Source organism: Muntiacus reevesi, chromosome 14 (assembly GCF_963930625.1).
Source record: "Muntiacus reevesi chromosome 14, mMunRee1.1, whole genome shotgun sequence".
NCBI classification, from domain to species: Eukaryota; Metazoa; Chordata; class Mammalia; order Artiodactyla; family Cervidae; genus Muntiacus; species Muntiacus reevesi.
Genome location: NC_089262.1, coordinates 58097540 through 58121491, shown reverse-complemented (window position 1 = coordinate 58121491; position 23952 = coordinate 58097540). Strand labels below are relative to the sequence as shown.

The window sequence follows — 23952 nt, the reverse complement described above, 5'->3', positions numbered from 1 at the left end:
CTGTCTTGAGCCACCAGGAAAGCCCAAGAATACAGGAGTGGGTAACCTATCCCTTCGCCAGGGGATCTTTCCAACCCAGGAATGGAACCAAGGTCTTATGCATTGCAGGCAGATTCTTTACCAGCTGAGCTATTAGGAAGGCCCATAAATCAACTATACTTCAGTATTTAAAAATAGCAAAAAAAATCTATTGGTATGTTTTCCCCCCATGAATAATTATAGTTCTAGAGTGAATTGAAATCAGGATGCCTTCATCAGCCAACCTGGCATCAGTGGTTCTAGGTAGTTCTCCCACTTTTTTTTCTCCTAAACAAAGCCTGAGCCAGCATTTAAATAATCAAGTCAAAAACTGTTCCCATCATCCCATTCACAGTGCCAACTTCAGCAAGTACACAGGGTCAGATAATAGAAAACACTCACAAGCCTCTACATAGTATACTTACTTCAAACTTTAATAAAGTTAAAAGATATGAGACAAAAATGAAAACAAAAGACAGGCAAACATCAGCGTCGTCTCAGACTCCGGGCCCAGCTTCCAGGAGCCTTTCTCCGTTATACAGTCCGTGCTTCATTTTAGGTAATGAACCACCTAGATACGGACTAGGTACCTTTGCCTCAGGGAAACCACTCTTTTACCTAAGGAGGGATATTCTATGCTGCTTCGGTCACGCAGCCCAAAGTAAGACACCTGACTTGTCTCAAACAACTGGAATGGGCTGCCCCATCCTCTGATTCTAGCACAGGGCTACATTCACCGCTGGCTTCCCTGGAGATAAATAAGCACAGGGTGGCAACAAGCTAACTGGAATCACCCCTGGACTTCTACAAAGTTTGATGGTCAATTTTGCTAGTCCCGTGGCCTTTCTGGGGAGATCTCCAAGGCCCTCTCCAGGTTTCATGCTCTTTAACTGCAGTGCTAAGAGTACCAGTGCTGCTGCTGTGTCGTGGAAAGATTTAAGTCCCCATCTGTGTGACTCCAGGGCCTGCCGTTTTGCCTCCAAAGAGAGAAACAAGAGTACAAGAAATAAGAGGGTCATAAGGGGAAAAGTACTTTTGCCAGAGATGGTAATTTACTTACCTGGAAGTTTATCCAGAGTCCCAGCTGAATGGAAGGAGAATGCAGAGAGTAGATACAACTATTCTCTTTGTCCTTTTAAAGGGAAGCAGCGAGAACACATTTGAGGAATTAACACCCAGAACAAGTTGCAATTTCCTGAGAAATCACCAGTAACTTCTCTAGGGTACTGAGTCAGCAGGGTTAGTCAGGATTCCAAAGCCTCACAAAACCAAGTCCCACAACAGAAGCATTTTATTCTAAATAATTTAAGACTGACTAATGTTTCCGCTGCTAGTACATACCTGTCTGTATTTCTTTGGTGTTAGTTTCCATCTTTCCTGTATCTTTAGGGTTTTCTCTTTTATCCATGGGTTATAAAATCTCAGAGTTATTGTGTCTTGGTGCAGGTCTTTCTCCATTTACTGAACCCAGTGGACTTGTTTCAAGCTGAATGTGTGGGCCTCCCACCAGTCCCAGGAAATTATCTTCTATAATTTCTTTGTTAATTTCCTACTGCCTACTATTCTATTTTCACTCTTTCTGGTATTCCCACTATTCAGATGGGAATTTATCACCAAAGTTCCTTTTTTTTTGCTCATATATTCTTTCCATCCTTTGGCTGTACCCTCTTCACTATCTTCCAACTTTCCAACAGTAATTCTAAATTCAGTAATTATACTTTCAATTTCCCACAGCCCTTTTTTGTTGTCTATTTCTTTCATGAGATCTAATTTTCTTAGCCAACGTAATTTTTAAAAATCTCTCCTGCAATACTGTCAAACGACAAAACTACAACAAGCTTGTTGCTCTTTAGTCAAGGGAAAAGGATCCGTGGACTGGAGGAGCACATGTCTCATGGCAAGGGAGTGCTGCTCCAAAGGGAAGGCCAGGGGTGCAGGGGGCGGAGAGGAAAGGTAGATTTTAGAGGGAAGAAGTGTGATTGGCCAGGAGGTCAGGGATTCATTAAAGGGTAGCATGTCCTGTTTTCTAGGGTCAGGCAAACTAGGTAAAGCTGAGTTGGGAGGATTGTGATTGGTGTATACTAGGCTTCACTGACAGGTGTTTCCTTTAAGTGCTGGCTGACCTGGATTTAGATTTGTGACTTGCGCCAGGCCACTGAGGTCGTCCCCATTTTGTGGGTCTGATGTACAAATTATCTTTACCAGTACTAATCCAAATAGAGTTCATCTGTCTCCTGAATGATCTGTTTCCTCCAAGGCTAATTACTATTTACCTTTATGTTGAGATTTTTCACATTACCAAGCTTTCCTCAAATGTGTACAGATTCATGGTTTTCAATTCATGTTTGAAAATTAGGTGATTGCAAAACTGACTGATCAAAATTCTGGTTAAAGAGTCTGATCAAAAGCCACGTGAGTGTGATCTGAACTTTACGGAGGAAGGTTGGGGAGCTAAGACTTGCCCAGGAGAAGCCCTCAACTTCAGAGAAACACCTCAGAAAATGATTTCAAGTCAGTTGTAAAGTCAGAGATAGCAGCTGAAAACTCATCTGAGGAACATAAAAAGACCAATTTTTGAAGGATTCTTTGTTTGGGGATGCCCAGGACCCACACTAGCTCCTCTAAGTCAGTTTATTCCATTTTTTTTTAGAAAAGAATCCACTAACGCTTTGCCTTAGCGATAACACCTGCATAGTAAACAGTCTGACGGTGGGGCAGAGGGAGCTGGCAGTCTCTCAGAGATTTTCAATTAGTCCCTTGGTTTTCCTGCCCACCTTCTTAGCTGGCATTCTGGGCCACCTGCTGCTCCAGGGCTCTGTACAAGGTACGGTCTCCCAGGTGTTACATGTGTATTCAGGCTGTGGGCTCTGTCAGTCTGCTTCATTGGTCACTACTGTTCTATTTGAGTTTCCATCTTCTAAAAGTTTGTTAAAATATTCTGGGTGCTGAGGGTCCCCTCCTGCTTTCTTAATTTTTCTGGGTTTAGAGTTTCAAAAATCATTTCAATGATATTATGCACCTACTACTTGCCAGGCACAGTTCTAAGCACCTTAGATATGTCCATTTAATTCCTTTAACAGTCCAAATGAAATAGCTATTTTTATTATCTCCACTTTACAGATGAGGAAACCCAGGCATACAGGGGCTCTGATTAATCAGTCTGGAAATGGAGTTTACACTTTTAACCACTATGCCATAAAGCCTACATATTAAGAAAAGGCAAAAACAGGTGTCCCTCTCCATTTTGGTAGTTCAGCCAGTTGCTGAGTTAGAGAGGCAAACTGTTACCAGCCCCATTGGCACATGAACTCTTCTGGCCAAGCCCTGGTTCCACAAGGCCATCTACTTAGCCTAGAAGCAATCATCGTTAATAGCTGACTCCTCCGAACTTCCGTATTAACATATATAACATTACAATGACAGTGTTTTTTTAGGACACTTTCCCTGGTACATCCAACTGCTTCAGGACCAACAATTCTTTCTACAGGAAGTTCAGAGGTCAGGGGGAACTCTCTACATTGTGACCCTTCTGCTGATAAAATTTTGCCCCATCAACCTGCTTCTCACCTATAATGTTATATACACCAATGCACACTACATTTATTTTAGCACCTTGTAGATTTTGTTACCCTTATGAATTGAATTTTTTTACTATTTTCTAAATGTTTATTGATAATATATAGGACTCCTGGTCTACTTTTAACATCTGATTGTAAATATTCTTGAATTTTCTAAGTAGATATTTGTATTATCTGAGTATTATGATAGTTTTTGTCTTTAGCATCACTTTTCTTTTTGAATTAAGTATATCCTTTAATATAATGTTGCTTAATGACAGTGATAATAGATATCTTATTCTTGACTTCAGCAGGAATTCTAAAGTTTGAAGATATCTAGTAGATACTCTTTATCAGTTGAAAGAGCTTCTCTTTTACTCCTACTGACAGGAAAAACATCTGCACAGTCTTAACTGGAAAAAAGATATACATACCACCTCTACATAGCAGAAAGGGGGGAAATCCTCCAAAGAAAGAAAATGTGGGCAGCCAAAAAACAGACACAAATGTCCACGACACAATCTGAAAAGAGAATCTGACGTTTTGAATTTTAAAATAATACTACTTTCAACGCCTTTTTTTAACCAAAATATGCATACACACCTAGAGAGAAGTATCATTTAGCCATTTTAGGGCACAGGAATGTGTCTTATTGTGGCTTTAATGATTAATTGGCTAATCATATACTTCCTTTGGTAAGGTGATCAAATCTCTTGCCCATTTCTTAATTACTTTTTGGTTGTGTCAGGTCTTCCTTGCTGCTCGTGGGTTCTCCCTAGTTGCAAAGAGTGGGGGCTACTCTCTAGTTGCGGCATGCAGGCTCCTTAATTGTGGCTTAAGAGCTGGTTTCTCTCATTACGGAGCATGGGCTCTAGGTGCACAGGCTTCAGGAGTTGTGGCACATGAGCTTAGTTGCTCAGTGGCACACGGGATCTTCCTGGACCAGGGATTGAACCTGAGTCTCCTCCACTGGCAGACAGATTCTCATCCACTGTACCACCAGGGAAGTCCTCGCCCATTTTTAAGCTGGGTTGTTTAGGAGGAGGATTCTGCGGTGGTGCTTGACAGTACCACTGTCCTCAAGGTAGAATGAGCATCTCTGTCCCCAGGGAGTGACTGGAGATGTGAGCGTGCTCAGCCACACCTGTGAGGGGAAGCCAGTGACATCAAGGCTGGCTGTAATCTGTGGAACATCTTGTCACGTGGGGATGGGCACAAAACTGAATTTTTCTACCAAGCATCTGGGCACTTGTTTTTAGCCATGGTCCCTGGGTCTTGGCTGAATGAAAGTGGTCAGTCTTGGTGGAAAATCGATAGACCACATGCAATAGGGTCATGCCAACTTTCCAGATGACATTTAAGCAGTCACCTGGATCTGAGTAAGAAGGCTTAGCTTGTGGGGTTCCTCACTGTTGACTTACATGTTTGGTGAGATTTCCGCAGCAACCAGTTTCCTTCAGCAGGCATGGCCTCTGGATTGAAATGTTTTAAGTTTTAATACTATTTTCAATGGCTTTTTTTAACCAAAACATGCATACACACCTAAGGAGCTGTATCATTTAGCCAGTTTAGGGCATGGGTATGTATCTCATTGTGGCTTTAATTTAATGACTTAATTGGCTATTCATATATTTCTTTTTTAAGGCCTCTGGACCTTGACGATCTTGCCATTCTCTACCTGCTTTCAAGGCGTGCATCAGTAAGAAGCCAGTTAGGCAGCTGGGTACCCTGTCAGCACTCTCTTCTTGTGTGGGGGCCTGAGCAAGAATCCCTCGTCTGTGCAAATGTGTACAGACATTACTGGCAGGCCTGTGGTCCTGTCACAAGAGGGGGAATCTGTCCTTGTGGGTGCTGCTAGTCTGACAGCTTGTGCCTCAGGGCGTTCCACTTCTGTACAGGAGGTCATGGCAAAGAAAGCCAAGTTGGGAAAGCTGTGCTTTCCAGATGAGAGGATAAGATACCATGACAAGAAATAGCAAATATTCTTGAAGCTGGTTAAACACCAGAAAGAGTATGCAACAATCAAGAAAGGAGGTCTAACAAAGCCTGCAGGTGCTAATGCCAGATCTTATGTCGTTGCATTGGGGACCTTGGTCATTGCAGCATATATTGAGGACCCTTAGACATCACTTCATGATTTCTATACTGTCTTTCAATTTAAAAAAACCTGGGATATGTGCAGTCAGAAAAAACAGTAAAAATAAGATAAATTGGTCATTTATTGAACTGCAAGAATTGTTTATATATTTTTAGACACCAGTCTTCTGTTATATGTTTGCACTGCAAACATGTTCTCCCCGTCTATGAACTCTTTTTGTTTTCTTGATGGAGTATTCCAAAGCAGATGTTTTAAATTTTGATGAAGTCTGACTTTAATTTTCTCCTTTTAAGATAGATGCTTTTTGTGTCCTAAGAAATCATCACCTACTCTTAAGGTTGTGATGATGTTCTAAAAATTAACATTTGTGTGGTTTTAAAAAATTAGATGTCAACATTTAAAACTTAGGGAATTCACTTAAAAGTCCAGTTTTTCGGTTTCTATTTAAATATTAAAATATACAGTCTGAGGGAAACTACATTTTCAGAAATAAGAAATAGGTTGGAGCTGAGTAATAGTTACCTCCTTTGAAAAAACTTTTTTCTTGTGGACTAGGTTAACAGATGCCCATGTATAAAATTCAAAAGGTACAAAAGGGTGTACTGAGACTACATCTCTCCACCCCTGCTCCAAGCATCCAGAGGCTGCCTCCTGCAGATGGAACCGGTACTTCTCAGGTGCATACCACTTTGCATTAACCTGGCTCCTTCTCAAGTATTTGCATAACCGGCCCGGTCCCCTCAGGCATTTGAATTTGCACCGGAGCCCAGGTCACAACCTCTCTTCTGCACTCCCACGCCCTTGGCAAACCATCAGCACTGTCACATGGAGCTCTTTACAGGTCTGCCTCTTAGGCTGGGAGGGTCACAGGGCCGCAAGGTCAGGGTTTGTTTCCTCTTCTTGGTGTCTATATCCAGACACAGAGGGTCTCATCCGACAGACAGCAGATGTACAAGGTTTGCTGAGTGAACTAATGGGTAAATGAACAAACTGTGTATTACTTCCTGTGCCCTGGCCTGAGGTGTGACTCAAGTAACAATTTAGTCAGGTGAAATCAAGAATTTATATCCCATAAGGACTCCATCTATGTCCCCAGCCCACCGTGTAACAGGTCTCCACAGAACAGAATTGGAAGACAAGGAAAGAAAACAATGACTCTCCTATTTTTACAGAACTGGACCCAAAAGGGGGATCAGGACACTCAGGCTATTTCTCAGAAGCATGACGATCTCCTATGCTCTTTTCTTCCTTACTATAGGCCCTAGGGACTCATGGTTCTTGCCCTTTCTCCTAAACTCTCACCCACTACAGACAGGGGAATTCTACTGCCCCACTTCCCAAGGGCTGGTTGTACCACCCTTCCTTTTCACCATTCATGAAGGCACTTCATGTTATAAGTGTGCTGATCATTACAGGGATACAGACAGCTGAACACAGAGAGGACCACAAACTAGGAATTTCGCAGATTGAGAAATCTTACAAAATGTTTACAGTTCCTCTTCCCTACTGCCATTCTGAGCAACAGTGAAAGTGAAAGTCACTCAATCGTGTCTGACTCTTTGTGACCCCATGGACTATACAGTCCATGGAATTCTCCAGGTCAGAATACTGGAGTGGGTTGCCATGCCCTCCTCCAGGGAATTTTCCCAACCCAGGGATTGAACCCAGGTCTCCCACATTGCAGGCGGATTCTTTACCAGCTGAGCCACAAGGGAAGCCCAAGAATATTGGAGTGGGTAGCCTATCCCTGGATCTTCCAGATCCAGGAATCGAACCGGGGTCTCCTGCATTGTAGGTGGATTCTTTACCAACAGAGCTATCAGGGAAGCCACCTCTGAGCAGCAGAATCCCTGTTTTCCCCTCACTGTTTCAACATAAATGAGTGTTTCAATTGTGACAGGCACTCAGATATATAGTGGGTCAACTTGTGCTCCTCAAATACAAGCCTTAACATGCTTTTAATCTAACTCCTTATCTTCTTCAGCCTCCACATAGTACTGACATCTTCACCTTGTAGTTACTCTAGGGCAAACAAGGTCACAACAAAATAGAAACAGCGCACATACTGTCACATATAGTTGGAACATATTGTTTACACTACAACCCAAATAAATGAAAAAGCAATTTTACTACAGTTCATCTTCAACCTCCAGCTCCATACCCACAGCTTTATTTGATGAACATGATTGCTTTCAGGTCCTTAACTAATAACTAACATTAGTTACTTTACTTTCATTTGTCTCACCACAGCTTCCCAGGATTCCACAAATTTTATTATTTTTGAATACTAAACTATTTAAAAATATTTTAAAATAATTCTTACTCTCACCCATCGTTCCTACGTATTCTTCCAGTGTTTCCTTTTATTTATTTTTAAACTTTATTTATTTGGCTGCATGGTGTAGCTTGTGAGATCTTAGTTCCCCAACCAGAGATCGAATCTGTGCCTGCTGCACTGGAAGTACAGAGTCCTAACCACTGGGCTGCCAGGGAATTCCCTTATTTTTTTTTTAAAGCTTTATTTATTTTTTGGCTGTCGTGGGTCTTGGTCGCTGTGCACAGGCTTTCTCTAACCGTCTCCTGTTGAGGAGCACAGGCTCTGGGCCTCTGGGCTTCAGTAGCTGCAGCTCCCAGGCTCTGGAGTGCAGGCTCAGTAGTTGTGATGCACGGGCTCAGCTGCTCCAAGACATGTGGGATCTTCCTGGACCAGGGATCCAACAGGTGTCCCTTATGTTCCAAGACTGATTCTTAACCATTACACCACAAGGGAGGCCCCCAAATTCCCTCATTAAAAAAAAAAACAAAACAAAACAGCTTTCGTGACATATACTTCATATACCATACATCTTAACCTATTCAAAGTGTGTGATTCAGTGGTTTTTAGTACTTTCACAGAGTTGAACAATCATCACCACAGTCAATCTTACATTTTCATCAGTCCAAAGACAAACTCCATACTCATTAATACTCACTCTTGCCCCCAGCTGTCTGTAGTATTCCCCTGTGATCTTTATTTCTGTGAGGCCCAAAGTGATGTTTCCTCTTTCACTCTTGATTTCAGTAATTTGAGTTCTCTTTTTCTCTTGGTCAGCTTAGCAAAATATTTGTCAACTGGTTGGACTAACTTTTGGTTTCATTGATTTCCTCTATTACTTTCCACTGCTTCTTTTTGCAAATACAAGTATATATTTTTATTTTTCTTTCTTCCTTACATAGCAGGTAGCATATTATATATCCTGAACACTCGTATATTCTGAAGAGTATACTTTTGGTAGAAGGAAAATGATCCTCAACAGATCTGAGATATAAGAGTAAATCAAGAGCCAAGAAAGTGGTAAATATGTGATCAAATCATAATAAACACTAATTGCTTAAAACAAATATAAATGTCTAGTGAAACACCAAAAGAAATATACAATGGTAATTATATATAAGGAAGGAAGGAGGTAAATGAGGGTAAATAAATTATCTGTGGGGAGGGCAAAGGTACAACTTAACTTTAGGTCTGATGTTATGTAGGAGTATTGGAAGCAGTGCTTCCTCAGATTCTCTTGGCTACCTCCTCCTTTCCAAGGTGCTACTTGCCTCCACCTCTGCACTGCTGCTGCCTTTGCCTAGCTTCCTGAGCTGGCTGGAGTCCAAATTGAAGTGCACCAAGCCTATCTGACTTTACAGAACTGGGTGCAATGCCATACCACTGACTTCTTTCAGTTCAGTTCAGTTGCTCAGTTGTGTCCAACTTGTTGTGACCCCGTGGACTGCAGCACGCCAGGCTTCCTCATCCATCACCAACTCTGGGAGCTTGCTCAAACTCAGGTTCATTGAGTTAGTGATGCCATTCAATCATCTTACCCTCGTCATTCACTTTTCCTCCCTCTGTCGTTCACTTTTCCTCCTGCCTTCAATCTTTCCCAGCATCAGGGTCTTTCCAAATGAATCAGTTCTCTGCATCAGGTAGCCGAAGTATTGGAGCTTCAGCTTCACCATCAGCCCTTCCAATGAATGCTCAGGACTGATTTCCTTTAGGATGGACTAGTTGGATCTCCTTGCAGTCCAAGGGACTCTCAAGAGTCTTCTCCAACACCACAGTTCAAAAGCATCAATTCTTCAGCGCTCAACTTTCTTTATGGTCCAACTCTCACATCCATACATGACTACTGGAAAAACCTTAGCTTTAACTATATGGACCTCTGTCAGCAAAGTAATGTCTCTGCGTTTTAATATGCTGTGTAGGTTGTACACAGCTTTTCTTCCAAGGAGCAAGCCTCTTTTAATTTCATGGCTGCACTCACCATCTGCAGTGATTTTGAAGCCCACAAATATAAAGTCTGTCACTCTTTCCACTGTTTCCCCATCTATTGCTGTGAAGTGATGGGACTGGATGCCATGATCTTTGTTTTCTGAATGCTGAGTTTTAAGCCAGCTTTTTTCACTCTCCTCTTTCACTTTCATCAGGAGACTCTTTAGTTCCTCTTCGCTTTCTGCCATAAGGGTGGTGTCATCTGCATATCTGAAGTTATTGATATTTCTCCCGGCAATGTTGATTCCAGCTTGTGCTTCATCCAACCCAGTGTTTCTCATTATGTACTCTACATATAAGTTAAATAAGCAGGGTGACAATATACAGTCTTGACGTACTCCTTTCCCAATTTGGAACCAGTCTGTTGTTCCAAGTTCAGTTCTAAGTGTTGCTTCCTGACCTGTATACAGATTTCTCAGGAGGCAGGTCAGGTGGTCAGGTATTCCCATCTCTTTCAGAATTTTCCACAGTTTGTTGTGATCCACACAGTAAAAGGCTTTGGCGTAGTCAATGAAGCAGAAGTAGATGTTTTTCTGGAATTCATTGCTTTTTATGTGATCAAACAGATGTTGGCAATTTGATCTCTGGTTCCTCTGTCTTTTCTAAATCCAGCTTGAACATCTGAAAGTTCTCAGTTAACGTACTGTTGAAGACTAGCTTGGAGAATTTTGAGCATTACTTTGCTAGCGTGTGAGATAAGTGCAACTGTGCAGTAGTTTGAATATTCTTTGGCACTGTCTTTTTTTGGAATTGGAAAGAAAACTGACCTTTTCCAGTCCTGTGGCTACTGCTGAGTTTTCCAAATATGCTGGCATATTGAGTGCAGCACTTTCACAGCATCATCTTTCAGGATTTGAAATAGTTCAACTGGAATTCCCTCACTTCCACTAGCTTTGTTTGCAGTGATGCTTCCAAAAGCTCACTTGACTTTGCATTCCAGGATGTCTTGCTCTAAGTGAGTGATCACACCATGATGACTATCTGGGTCGTGAAGATCTTTTTTGTACAGTTCTTCTGTGTATTCTTGGCATCTCTTCTTAATATCTTCTGCTTCTGTTAGGTCCATACCATTTTTGTCCTCTTTCGAGCCCATCTTTGCATGAAATGTTCCCTTGGTATCTCTAATTTTCTTGACGAGATCTCTAGTCTTTCCCATTCTATTGTTTTCCTCTATTTCTTCACACGGATCACTTAGGAAGGCTTTCATTATCTCTCCTTGCTATTCTTTGGAACTCTGCATTCTGATGAATATATCTTTTCTTTTCTCTTTTGCCTTTCACTTCTCTTTTTTTCTCAGCTATTTGTAATGCCTCCTCAGACAACCATTTTGCCTTTTTCCATTTCTTTTTCTTAGGGATGATTTTGATCACAGCCTCCTGTACAATGTCACAAACCTTCTTCCATAGTTCTTCAGTTCCATAGTTCTTCACTCTATCAGATCTAATCCCTTGAAACTATTTGTCACTTCCACTGTATAATTGTAAGGGATTTGATTTAGGTCATACCTGAATGGTTTAGTGGTTTTTCCTACTTTCTTCAATTTAAGTCTGAATTTTGCAATAAGGAGTTCATGATCTGAGCCTCAGTCAGTTCTTGGTCTCTTTTTTTTTTTTTTGCTAACTCTACAGAGCTTCTCCATCTTTGGCTGCAAAGAACAGAATCAATCTGATTTCAGTATTGACCATCTGGTGATGTCTATGTGTAGAGTCATCTCTTGTGTTGTTGGAAGAGGGTGTTTGCTATGACCAGTGCATTCTCTTGGCAAAACTCTGTTAGCCTTTGTTCTACTTCATTTTGTACTCCAAGGCCAAACGTGCCTGTTATTCCAGGTATTTCTTGACTTCCTACCTTTGCATTCCATTCCCCTATGATGAAAAAGACATCTTTTTTTGGTGTTAGTTCTAAAAGGTCTTGTAGTTCTTCAGAGAACCATTCAACTTCTGCTTCTTTGGCATTAGTGGTTGAGGCATAGTCTTGGATTACTGTGATATTGAATGGTTTGCCTTGGAAACAAACAGAGATCATTCTGCTGTTTTTAAGATTGCACCCAAGTACTGCATTTCAGACTCCTTTGTTGACTATAAGGGCTACTTCATTTCTTCTAAGGGATTCTTGCCCACAGTAGTAGATGTAATGGTCATCTGAATTAAATTTGCCCCTTCCAGTCCATTTTAGTTAGCTGATTCCTAAAATGTCAATGTTCACTCTTGCCATCACCTGTTTGACCGTTTCCAATTTACCTTGATTCATGGGCCTAACATTCCAGGTTCCTATGCAACACTGCTCTTTATAGCAGCAGACTTTACTTGCATCACCAGTTGCATTCACAACTGGGTGGTGTTTTTGCTTTGCCTCAGCCTCTTCATTCTTTCCTGAGCTATTTCTCCATTCTTCTCCAGAAGCATATTAGGCACCTATTGACCTGGGGAGTTCATCTTTCAGAATCATTTCTTTTTGCCTTTTCATACTATTCATGGGGTTCTCAAGGCAAGGATACTGAAGTGGTTTGCCATTCCCTTCTCCAGTGGACCATGTTTTTTCAGAACTCTCCACTATGACCTGTCCTTCTTGAGTGGCCCTACACAGCATGGCTCATCATTTCATTGCATTAGACAAGGCTGTGATCCATGTGATCAGTTTGCTTAGTTTTCTGATTGTGGTTTTCATTCTGTCTGCCCTCTGAAGGATAAGGATAAGAGGCATATGGAAGCTTCCTGATGAGAGGGCCTGGCTGTGGGGGAATCTGAGTCTTGCTCTGATGGGTAGGGCCATGCTCAGTTCAGTTTAGTTCAGTTGCTCAGTCATGTCCAACTCTTTGCGACCCCATGGACTGCAGCATGTCAGGATTCCCTGTCTATTACCAACTCTCGGAGGTTACTCAAACTCATGTCCATCTATGGTGATTCTATCCAGCCATCTCATCCTCTGTCATCCACTTCTCCTGTCTTCAATCATGCTCAGTAAATCTTTAATTTTCTGTTGATAGGTGGGGCTGACTGACTTCCTTAGCAATTACCAAAGGACAAAGAATCTGCCTGCAATGTGGGATACCTGGGATCGATCCCTGGGTTGGGGAAATCCCTTGGAGTAGGAAATGGCAACCCACTCTAGTATTCTTACCTGGAGAATCCCCATGGACAGAGAAGCCTGGCGGGCTGCAGTCTATGGGGTTGCAAAGAGTCTATACGATGGAATGACTAAGCACAAAGGACCAGATGACACTGCACTGGCTAGCCAATGGGAAATGGGAGAAGTCAGGAAACTGCATTACTCTTCCTTCCTCCCTTTGATGGACTGCACAGAGGGGCAGCTCCTCCTTATAAATCAATCTTCTGGAGACATCCCAAACTCTTAAGTGAACACACTTGCTGGGAGACCTTATGATTTTTCACAGTTCGTCATCACGTCTGGCCACCATGATAACACATTGTTTTTCCTTGTCTCACTTTCCCTTTTTCTCCTTATCTTTGTATCCCTGATCCACACCCCCCAAATAAAGTAGCAACACTTTCACCTCTGCTGGACATTCTGCTTTCTAGAGGACCCAACTTAAGGATTTATGTGTACTATAATTTCTAGGATAACCACTAGAAGAATAAAAATAAAGTATACAATTTGCAAAACTAGTTGAGGAAAACACAGAATGGTGGGAAAAAGGCAAAAAAAAGAAGAGAAAAATGAAGACAGAATAACTGAAGCAAATAGCACGAAGTAGGATGGTAGATTTAAACCAAAATATATCAGATACAGCTGGTGATGATATCAACACCATCAAAAATCAAATAAATAGCTAATTATTTGTGAAGAAAGTATGTGACTCAAGAATACAATGGTTGCAGTCATGCAAAGTGAGTAAAATACTCTTGAATTAATATTTAACGATAGATAATTTCTGTTCATTAAAATATCCAGCAAATGACAAAAGGTTGAGTATTAACCAGTATGGCATTTAACAGAAGAACTAAAAATTTAGAAAAAATTTATATTACACAATGTAGTAAGTATTTATTAAAACAAGCTAATGAGATTAAAATACTGCATGAAAAGTAAAATTTTTTTTCTTGATTTATGCATTTATCTATTCATGTGCCATTTATTCAAAACTCAACATTTATTGAATTTTGTACATTGGACACCATTTTATTTATTTATTTATTTATTTTTGGGACACCATTTTAGATGGATCTAACAGACGGAAATCTCTCTAATGAAGCTTACATTTTAGTTGCAGAATCAGAAAATAAACCAATATATACATTGATATATTATGTAAAAAATGTAAAAGTAAGTGAAATGTGAAAAAATAAAGTATAAAAAAAACCTAAAATGTGAAAGAAAATAAGTAAAGCAAAGTAAGGTGGTAGAGAATGTCAGAGTGGTTTAGATAGATGCTGAGAGATCTGGTGACATTTGAGCATAGAGAGATCTGAATAATATGAGAGAATCCTGTGAAATTTTTTTTTTTTCTTTTTTAAATCTTTCATGCAAAGGTGAGAGCAAATGTGAAGTCCCTGGAATAGGAACGTGCCTGGTGAGTTAGAGGTCATTGTGCCTGGTCTTCCCTGGTAGCTGAGATGGTAAAGCGTCTGCCTACAATGTGGGAGACCCGGGTTCGATCCCTAGGTGGGGAAGATCCCCTGGAGAAGGAAACGGCAACCCACTCCAGTATTCTTGCCTGGAAAATCCCATGGACTGAGGATCCTGGTAGCCTACAGTCCATGGGGTCGTGAAGAGTCGGACACGACTGAGCAATTTCACTCACTCACTCATAACAGTTGGCATATTAAATATAAATGGAATGAATGCTTCAGTTAAAAAATAAAAGATTGTCAGGCATAATAAAAAAGAATATGAAGTAAAATGTATGCATTTGAAAGTATTTAAAATAAGTCTAATTTTCATAATTAATTTTAAGTCTCAAGGAGTTCTCTAATCAAACAACAGAACTCAGAAAGACATACTGCTCACAAAGGTCTCTAATGTTGAATAGTTTCCTTCATTTTTATAGTATATTGTGGTGTTCCATGAGGGAAGTTAAGGCCAGAACTAACAGTGTATCAGATCATCATTTTTATTTCTACAATCTTAAACAAGCTAGGGTTTTCTCTATAATTTTGAGACTGGAAATTCCTCCTTAAGCCTAACTAAAATACTCACCTTAACCTTGTCAATTATACTAATAAAACGAAAAAGAGATAAATAGATAAGAGATAAAGAAGAGGCCCAAAAGGCACTCAATATCCCTTTTATACAGAGTAGTGTGGGTGTGTATCTAAGGTATTTCTAAGTAACTTTTCAAGAGGTGCCTACTCATAGCCTTTCTTTTAATTCAAGCAGAGAGAGAGGATACTTTGATTATGCTAAAGGCATCTCCTTCAAGCCACTGATATCTCTTGTGGACAGAGTAGAAGGAAGGAAGATAGCAGTTACCTGGTTACCTACAGCTGAAATCTGTTTGCTTGTAAAGAACCATTTGGGTCTAGGCAGAGAGTATGACTCTTGGGAGAAAGATCTGTACTTATGTCTAATTATGTCTATTAGTAAGTGTGTGCACACATGCGCTGTTAAAAATGCATATTTCTTCTAAGAGCCTACAAGGGAAAAATATCTGAAAAATAACATATATATGTATGTACGTATAACTGGGAAAAAAAAAAAAGCATACTCCTGGGCTCCCCCCAAGACTTATTGAATAGACTCTTCAGGATGGGATTACACTGTATTTATTGATAATGTTCTTCACTAAGACTTACTATTTATAAAATCATGAATATCATAATGAAACTCAATCTAGAGTGACCAAAGTTTGTAAATGTAAAATAAACTTACTTTTGCTATGGAAACTTGATTCACTCTCAAAAAGGTACACCCTAAAAAGAGTTCTGCCTTTCTGCCTACAGCAGTACACCTTCATTGAGCCTGAAACACAGACCTCATCACACATTCTCACCTACATTTTTCTGATGACCCAGAGTAGGAAAGTTGAGGAGGATTAAGTTAAATAGTCCTTGGGTATGAACCTGAGTGAGGCTAACAAGGATAGTTCATTAACCTGAACTATACTGTAAATCAGATAACAAACCACCAGAATGGTGATATTAGATATACTCCATTAAGTAATTACTTAACCAATCATTACAGAGGACGCTTTAAGGCAACAGGCTTCTGAAACCAGATTTTCCTTTCAAACTGTTCTTCATATTGTAACTGGAGTTTCTACTAAAGAATCATTTTATTTACAGCCGCAAATTTCTTTTTAACACATTCAATGTGCATTACATGCTGGGATCAAATACCTGAAGGAACTGGAATCTTATGAATACAGCCAGGACAACAATGGAGAGAGTCATGAACAAAAACATCACAGTCCACACAGAACACATTCTGGCACACACTGCAAACATAGACCTGCAATAAAAACAAGAAAACCTGAATTTAAAAAGTAGTTTCCAAAAGTTACGTACAGCATAGCTAGAAGACTTGCAAGTTGCTTTGCTCTTTCATATACCTATCACTTTTTCCCCACTCACCTACCTGCTTTATTAGTTCTAATGTACTATATATTCTCAAATCTGTGGAAATTAATTCTTTCCAAAAAATTATTCCTTAGAAATAAGGGAATAATTTTGTTTCTGAGTCCTTAAAGTCCCTTGAATTACAAGATACTCTCGATTTACTTCATTTTAAGTAATTACTTGGGGAAGACACATGAGCTTGAAATTAGTGCTTCGATAGGTTACTGGAGTGATTCAATTAAAAAGAGAAGCACAAAAGTTTTAACATAAACTTGTTATACCTAGGGAATTATAAAAGTTATATTCCTCTTTTAATTAAACCACTAAACAATAAGGCAAAAGACATATATATAAAATATATAAATTATTTTATTCTTATTGTCATATTTACATAATAAATAATAAAAATAAAATAATAAGAAAGAATAACAATATTCAATCAATATTATATACATAAATACTAGTGCCTTGGGGTGAAATTTCCAGGGCAACATCATACACAGATTAAAAAATCATCAAATCTCAAAACAACGCAGAAGTAATGATACTGTATTCTTAAAAACTATCAAATGAGTCAAAAAGTGATTCTAGTGAGGATGCAGCTAATGATGTCAGAGAGGCATGTAAAGTTTCATAAATCTTTTTTTAAATGGTTTTCTTTCAGCCATGCCTCACAGCTTATGGGAATCTCAGTTCCCTGAGCAGGGACTGAAGGTGGGCCAGGGCAATGAGAGCACCGACTACCAACCATCAGACCACCAGAGAATTCCAAATAAAATTGTCTTATGAAATGTTGAGAGTAAAATAAAACAAGCAGTCCTTTCTACTAGTATTTTATATAGCTTATATAGTTTTAAATATGGATATTTAACTAAAATAAAACTAAACAGTGACCTCTCTTATTTGCAACTTTATATAAGTTGATATGTTCAAATTGGCCCCCATTAGCATTTTAAAAAAATATTTTCTCAGTGTCTCAATGGGGAGAATATCCTTAAGATCTGTGGCCACCATAAACGGTAACTTCAAAATGAATTATGAGAGCCTAAAGTAAAAAGTAAAAAATGAGAGCCTAAAGTTAAAAAAAAAGAGAAAAAACTTTTAGTACTTCCAAACTAAATGCAGTTCAGCTTGCAAACTGAAGACAAAGTACTAAAATATCTTTATAGCAAAATTAGAATGCAGAATTACAAAACAACTGTTTGTAATACCTCCCATTTAATCTCCACCGACTGCTATACTTCTGAGGAATAACGTGATATGAGCTTGGTCTTCAACAATCTACTGAAAACTTATAATACCATTTCCTCAATATTTATTGTACAATACTTAATATTTACAAAGCACATGAACTTACATGTTGGTCTTTCAATTCCCCCTGACAGGCATAACAAAACCTGAAAAAGAAAGTTTAAGAATCATTTTGTTAAGAATTTACTCATTAAAATAGCTCAGGAAAATCTCAATAACAAGAATTCTCTAATTAGTAAGTACAGTTGGCCCTTGAACATCAAGCAGTTTAGGGGTGTCAACCCCCAAGGTTAAAAATCTGAGTGTAACTTTACAGTTGGCTGTCTGGCCCTCTGACCTTCCACATCTGGAGTTTCACATTAGAGGATTCAACCAGTTATGGAACACGTAGTAGTGCAGTATGCATTTATGGAAAAAAACTGCATGTAAGTGGACCCTTGCATTTCAAATCCATGTTGTTCAAAGGTCAACTGTAATTATCTTTAGGCATGACTTTTAGGAGAAATAATTAAGAATACCAGTAATTTAAGAAAATTCCACACTATAACCCAAGGTTATCTGACAGCTTAAAATTTTCCTTAAACTAATTTTATTTTCATCGAGGTTAAATATGTATGCTTTCTCAACTGTGATTCTAGAGAAAACAATTTTCATGACTATTTTTCAACTTTCCCAAAAACAACGGACAGCTGAAATAAGTCCAGATGAACAGAGAGAGGTTAATTTATGGCAAAAATGGATGCCTAAGGGCTTAATTTTCAAGGAATGGTTTAAAGAATTAAAAGTTATCTAACTTAATACAAAAAAGAGCAGTTCCCTCCCTACCCACCCCCCACTTCATTTACAGAGCAAATCCTTTCAAAAATTTTAACTGTTTGACAGTTACCTATGCTCACAGTTCTTGATCTTTTCATAGGCATTGGCTATGAACTTTCCACTATGGAAGATGAGATCTTAACTCTCTTTCAACCATCTTGAACCAATACAATACAGTACACACATAGCAAATCCCATTCTCAATACTAAATATTTAGTTTATCATCACTGTATAGACATATTCAGCTGAGCCATGCCATACAACTTTTCCTCTCTGTAAAATACATTTTTCCTGGAGTTAATAACTATGTTATTCATAAGCTTAGTTGTCTAATTACCACTAACTCAGCCCCAACCGGGTTCCCTGAGAAGCTTAAATACCCTGTTGTTATGTTCCGCTACATAAAGAATTATATAATTTCTATCTTCTGGTGACATCTCTCCTGAAGCATTCTGACCTTTTCCAAATTGGACTGACTGTTCTCCGTATCTGATAAATAAATGTCATTCTGGGACTTCATCTTACAAGTTTGCTTTAGCCACTTTTGAATTAGATAAATATTCCTATTCTCTTTCATTCATTCTCATTCTCAGTTCCTTTGTGTCATCTCTTCCACAGCTTCCCAAGAAAGTCTCTTTTTGAGACCTTGCTAGTCTGAAAATACCTTTATTCTACCTATATTTTTTTTTGGCCTCACCATGCAGCATGTAGGAACTTAGTTCCCTGACCAGAGATTGAACCCATGCTCCCTGCACTGGAAGCGTGGAGTGTTAACCACTGGACTGCTAAGAAGTCCCTACTTGACCTGCATTTAAACAAAAGCTTGGCTGGGTATACAATTTAGTTGGCAATAATTTTCACTCCAAATTTTGAAGGAAATTGCTCCGTGTCAGCATCCAGTGTTGCTCACGAGATGTCAAGCAATGTGGTGTGGTTTTTTTTTTTTTTTTTTGCTGCACCACACAGCATGTGGGATCTTAGTTCCCTGACCAGAGATCAATCCTGCACCCCACTCAGTGGAAGCGTGGAGTCTTAACTTCAAGACCATCAGTGAAGTCCCAGAAGTCAAACAATTTTAATTCCAGGTCAAGTGACCCCATTCTCCCTCTGTAGAAATGTTGAGGGCTAATATTTTGCTGCAGCGTACTCTGAAATTTCACAGTGAAACATGTTAGTGCAAGTCTGTTTGTGTTCAATATGTCAAGCACTTGACAGTTCCTTTCAATCCAGAAAATTCACTTCAATAGTAGAAAATATCCTTGAATATTTCTTTCCTATCTTATATCTTTTCTTTATTTCTTACATTATTTTGATATTAGGCTCCCTGGATAGATCTTCCAGTTTTATACGATAGAAATCAACAAAACACTACAAATCAGGGCTTTTTTTTTTCTTTTTGGAGAGCTGATTTACCAACCTACCACCACTCCTGCTACATATAGATGGGTTCAGGGAAAGAGATTTCTGGTGATCCAGATCTGTTTAATGAATCATTTTAGTCATAAACAAGGCATTCTACATCTCATTTTCTATATTAGCAATAATCTTGCCCAAGTGAATGACACTTTTTTATGTAGTGTTAATAACAACATATTTGAATATAACTTTACCACTTGAAACAGGTATAAATTGATCAAAACTCATATACCTTTCTCCATTATGTTCTTCTAGGGATATTTCTTGAAAAGCATCCAAAGGAAATAAATGATGGTAAGACCGTGCTAAGTGGGGAGCAGACACCAAAGTAAGACCTAACATACAAAGCAGAAAGACATATTTAGTAACCCAAACCTCACAAAGATGATGGTTGAAATGTCAAATGATATAACTTAAGCTAAATATTTTCAAGTTTTTTTTTTTCTAGGATTACAGTTATTCATTTCTTCGTTTATCAGTGGCCATAAAAGGAGACTCCAAGATGGAGTCTTAGCTCTGTCACTAAGTATGTGATAGCTCTTGGCCCATTTGCTTACTTGTAAATGAAATAAAATTCTACAAATCTATTATTTTAATTCTTCATCCTCCTCATATGTATTTATTTCATGAAGAGCTGCAAAAATGTCAACTAGATCTACTGCACTGCCTTTAAAGAACATAGTTTTTCTGGAAAGAGAACCAGGAACCATCCAGAATGCCATGTTCATTCTTAAAAATGAAGTACCAGGCACACAATGGAACCAGGCACACAGCCTATGTCTCTTTTAACAGATCAAATCCAGAAAGATAAACAGAGCTTAATATTTATATTTAATAGCAACACAGGTAAGAAGTTATCCAAGATTAATTTACTAGATAAGGAACTGTTAGTTTCTTACCACAGATTTTACATTCAACAGGAAGCTCAGAGTACTTTGCCCGACACTGTGGGCAGAAATAGCCTCCTAATGTAAGTCCTGGCTCAGTGTTGCTATCCAGATGCCTGTTGGGGGGTGGGAGGAGAGGAAACATTACCTTTTAAAAAGTTATATATAAAGATGTGAGCAGTTGCAGCAAAAGAAGGGATGCCACTGTGATTTTAAACCTTTAAGTTGTTTCATAGCTTACTTACGCTCTGTTCGCTTTTGTCTTTTTTTTCCTGTGTTTTGTTTTGAATAGCTTCTATTAATGTCTTTGAATTCACTCCTCTTCTTTAGTGACTAATCTGCCATTAATCTTTGTGGCTCAGCTGGTAAAGAATCTGCCTGAAATGCATGAGCCCTGAGTTTGATCCCTGGGTTGGGAAGATCCCCTGGAGAAGGGAAAGGCTACCCACTCCGGTATTCTGGCCTGGAGAATTTCATGGACTGTATAGGCCATGGAGTCACAAAGAGTTGGACACGACTGAGCGACTTTCACTTCCCTTCACTTCACTACCGTTAATCCTAATCCAGTATATTTTTCACGTAAGACACTATATTGTTCATCTCTAGAAATGTGATTGGGGTCTTTATTCTATCCTCCCTATCTCTTATCAAATTCATGTACTCCTTAATTTTCCTGAGCACATAAAATACATTTATAATAGTTTAAACACCTTGCCTACTAGTTCTATAAACTGTGTTATTTCCGGATATGTTTCTGTTCTATGATTTTTCTTCTTGTTATGGGTCATACCTTCTTACTTCTTTGCATGACTGGTAATTTTTTTTTAAACTTTTTATTTTATATCATAGTTGATTAACAATGTTGTGATAGAGTCAACTGGACAGCCAAGAGACTCAGCCATGCCTACTTATACATATATCCATTTTCCCCTAAACTCCCCTCCCAACCAGGCTGTCACATAACACTGAACAGACTTCCCTGTGTTATTTACAGTAGGTCCTTGTAGGTTATGCATTCTAAACATAGCAATGTGTACACATTGCTCCCAAATTTCCTATCTCTTCTCCCCATCCTTTCCCCTGGCAACCATGAGTTCATTCTCCAAGTCTATGAGGCGTGACTGGTAATTTTTGATTGGCAGCCAGATACTGTGAATTATGCTCTGCTTTCGGTGGTGGATTTTTTTTTTTTTTTGGTATTGATTTAAATATGTTGTGTTTTTTCCCCAAAATATACTTAAGCAAATAGTTTGATGACAAAATTTGCTTTTAAGTTTGCTGGCTGTCCAGAACAGTTGCTAGTCTAGGGTAAATTCGGTTTCATTACTGTGGACTCCATTCAATGCCTGTGACATTAAGAGGCCTTTCCACACTGACTGGTGGGAATAAGCCATTCTCTGCCCACGTGAGCTCTAGGGATTGTTCTGCTGCTCGACTTCAGTGCTTCTTTCTCTGGCCTCCAGGAGTTTCCTGATAGGAATGTACACATCAACACTCAGCTAATGATTCGAGGTGGTTGATATTTCTCTAGGCAATCTTGATTCCAGCTTGCGATTCATTCAGTCCAGCATTTTGCATGATGTACTCTGCATATCAGTTAAATAAGCAGGATGACAATATAAAGGCTTGACATACTTTTTTCAATTTTGAACCAATCCGTTGTTTCATGTCCGGTTGTAACTGTTGCTTCTTGATCTGAATACAGATTTCTCAGGAGGCAGGTAAGGTGATATGGTACTCCCATCTCTTTAAGAATTTTCCAGTTTGCTAGATGATCGGTAGCATACTACAGACTTCTCCCTACCTTGTTGTTTTAGCTAGTAATATTAGCTACTGTTACAGGAGTATATATAGTTCTCTCTCCTTTTTACAGCTACATAAAAAGTAATTGTCTACAAAAGTCATTACATTTCAAGCCTGTCTTTTTAATTCATAACTTATAGGAAGGAATTAACAATGTAAAAACATTATCATAAACAGTTTTAAGGTTTTTACTTACGCCATGCTGAAAGAGGGTTTTGCATCTTGGTCAGACAGAGAAGCAATGGTATGCTGAGGAAATCCTTTATGGAAGAAAATATATTACTTTTTCTCCCCCAAGGAAATAGAAAAATTCTAGTAATAGAAACCTAAAAATGTTCCTACCAGAAAGCTCACAAAGTTGTGCAAAAGTTCTCTTTCTTGTCTTTTGTACATTTATTAGAGCATGGTCAAACTGACAGCAATTTCTGGTTAGAAGAAAAATTAATAGTGGAGGAAAACAGGGGACGTGGAGGACCATATGTCCATATATACGGTCTCAGATTCTAAAGTTTCATATGCATATTCTCTAACATAACAACACTTAATACATAACACATACTACATTTTAAAAAGAAAATGTAATTTTTAAATAATTAAAAAAAAATTTTTCAGAAATGTAATTTTTAAATAATTTTTAAAAAATTTTTAAGAAATTTTAAAATTTCTGACACAACAGAGGAGTTCATTACATAATCTACTTTCACTTTATAAAAGAACATATTTCTATGTTTAAAATTTTGGAATGTCTAAAGCTATGTAGTTTATTTTTCGTATATATTTTTAATTAATATAATTAAATAACACAAAATAAACACTTACCCATACGAATAAGTGAGCATTCAGAATTTGAGCTAGCAGGAGGAGGACTAACATGATGTGTTAACAATTCTTTGTAATGGCTTTCATCTAAAATAACATGATATGTGCCTAGCAAGACAAGAAAAAAAGAAAAGAAACATGAGCTTTCTAGACATAAGAATGATCTATAATTTCTATATAATTCTGTAAATGTTTTACCATCTAAAAACGTTCATTTTCAAAATACATGATTATGTGAAATTACCATTTTTCAAAAAATTTATTTAAATAACATCTTTAAACTGACTTCTCTGAGAATAACTGTAATTTTCAATTTAATTAAAGCCAATTAACAGGATTTTCATTAAGTATTACATATAGTAAAATTTCTAGGTTTCCAGTAGTAATAATGGTTCCTCTAAGCACTGACATAACTACTAAAAATTTCTTGCATTTTGAGATGATAGGTTACAGAACTGATGATATATTTAA

At 38.5% G+C, this 23952-nt stretch overlaps 1 protein-coding gene and 1 pseudogene across 7 annotated transcripts in view; one reads left to right on the top strand and one right to left on the bottom strand.

Moving 5' to 3' along the window:
* The window catches only part of LOC136146329 (general transcription factor IIH subunit 2), a 77517-nt gene that overhangs the window by 39588 nt on the left and 13977 nt on the right, over positions 1–23952 (bottom strand). For 2 of the 7 annotated variants that reach the window (XM_065905150.1, XM_065905151.1), the window contains exons 1-4: positions 20205–20302; positions 17846–17885; positions 16270–16381; positions 1079–1150 (exon numbers count right to left, since the gene is read on the bottom strand). In XM_065905150.1, the coding sequence (XP_065761222.1) occupies positions 1079–1150; positions 16270–16381; positions 17846–17847 (186 nt within the window). In that variant the 5' untranslated portion in view covers positions 17848–17885; positions 20205–20302. Of the gene's footprint in view, positions 1–584; positions 1151–6558; positions 6644–8211; positions 8458–8496; positions 8972–16269; positions 16382–17845; positions 17886–20204; positions 20308–20871; positions 20976–22858; positions 22923–23481; positions 23590–23952 lie in introns of those variants that run through there. The other 5 variants (XR_010658979.1, XM_065905155.1, XM_065905153.1 and 2 more) reach the window with 5 other exon arrangements.
* On the top strand, positions 4791–5698 carry LOC136146723 (FGGY carbohydrate kinase domain-containing protein pseudogene; annotated as a pseudogene).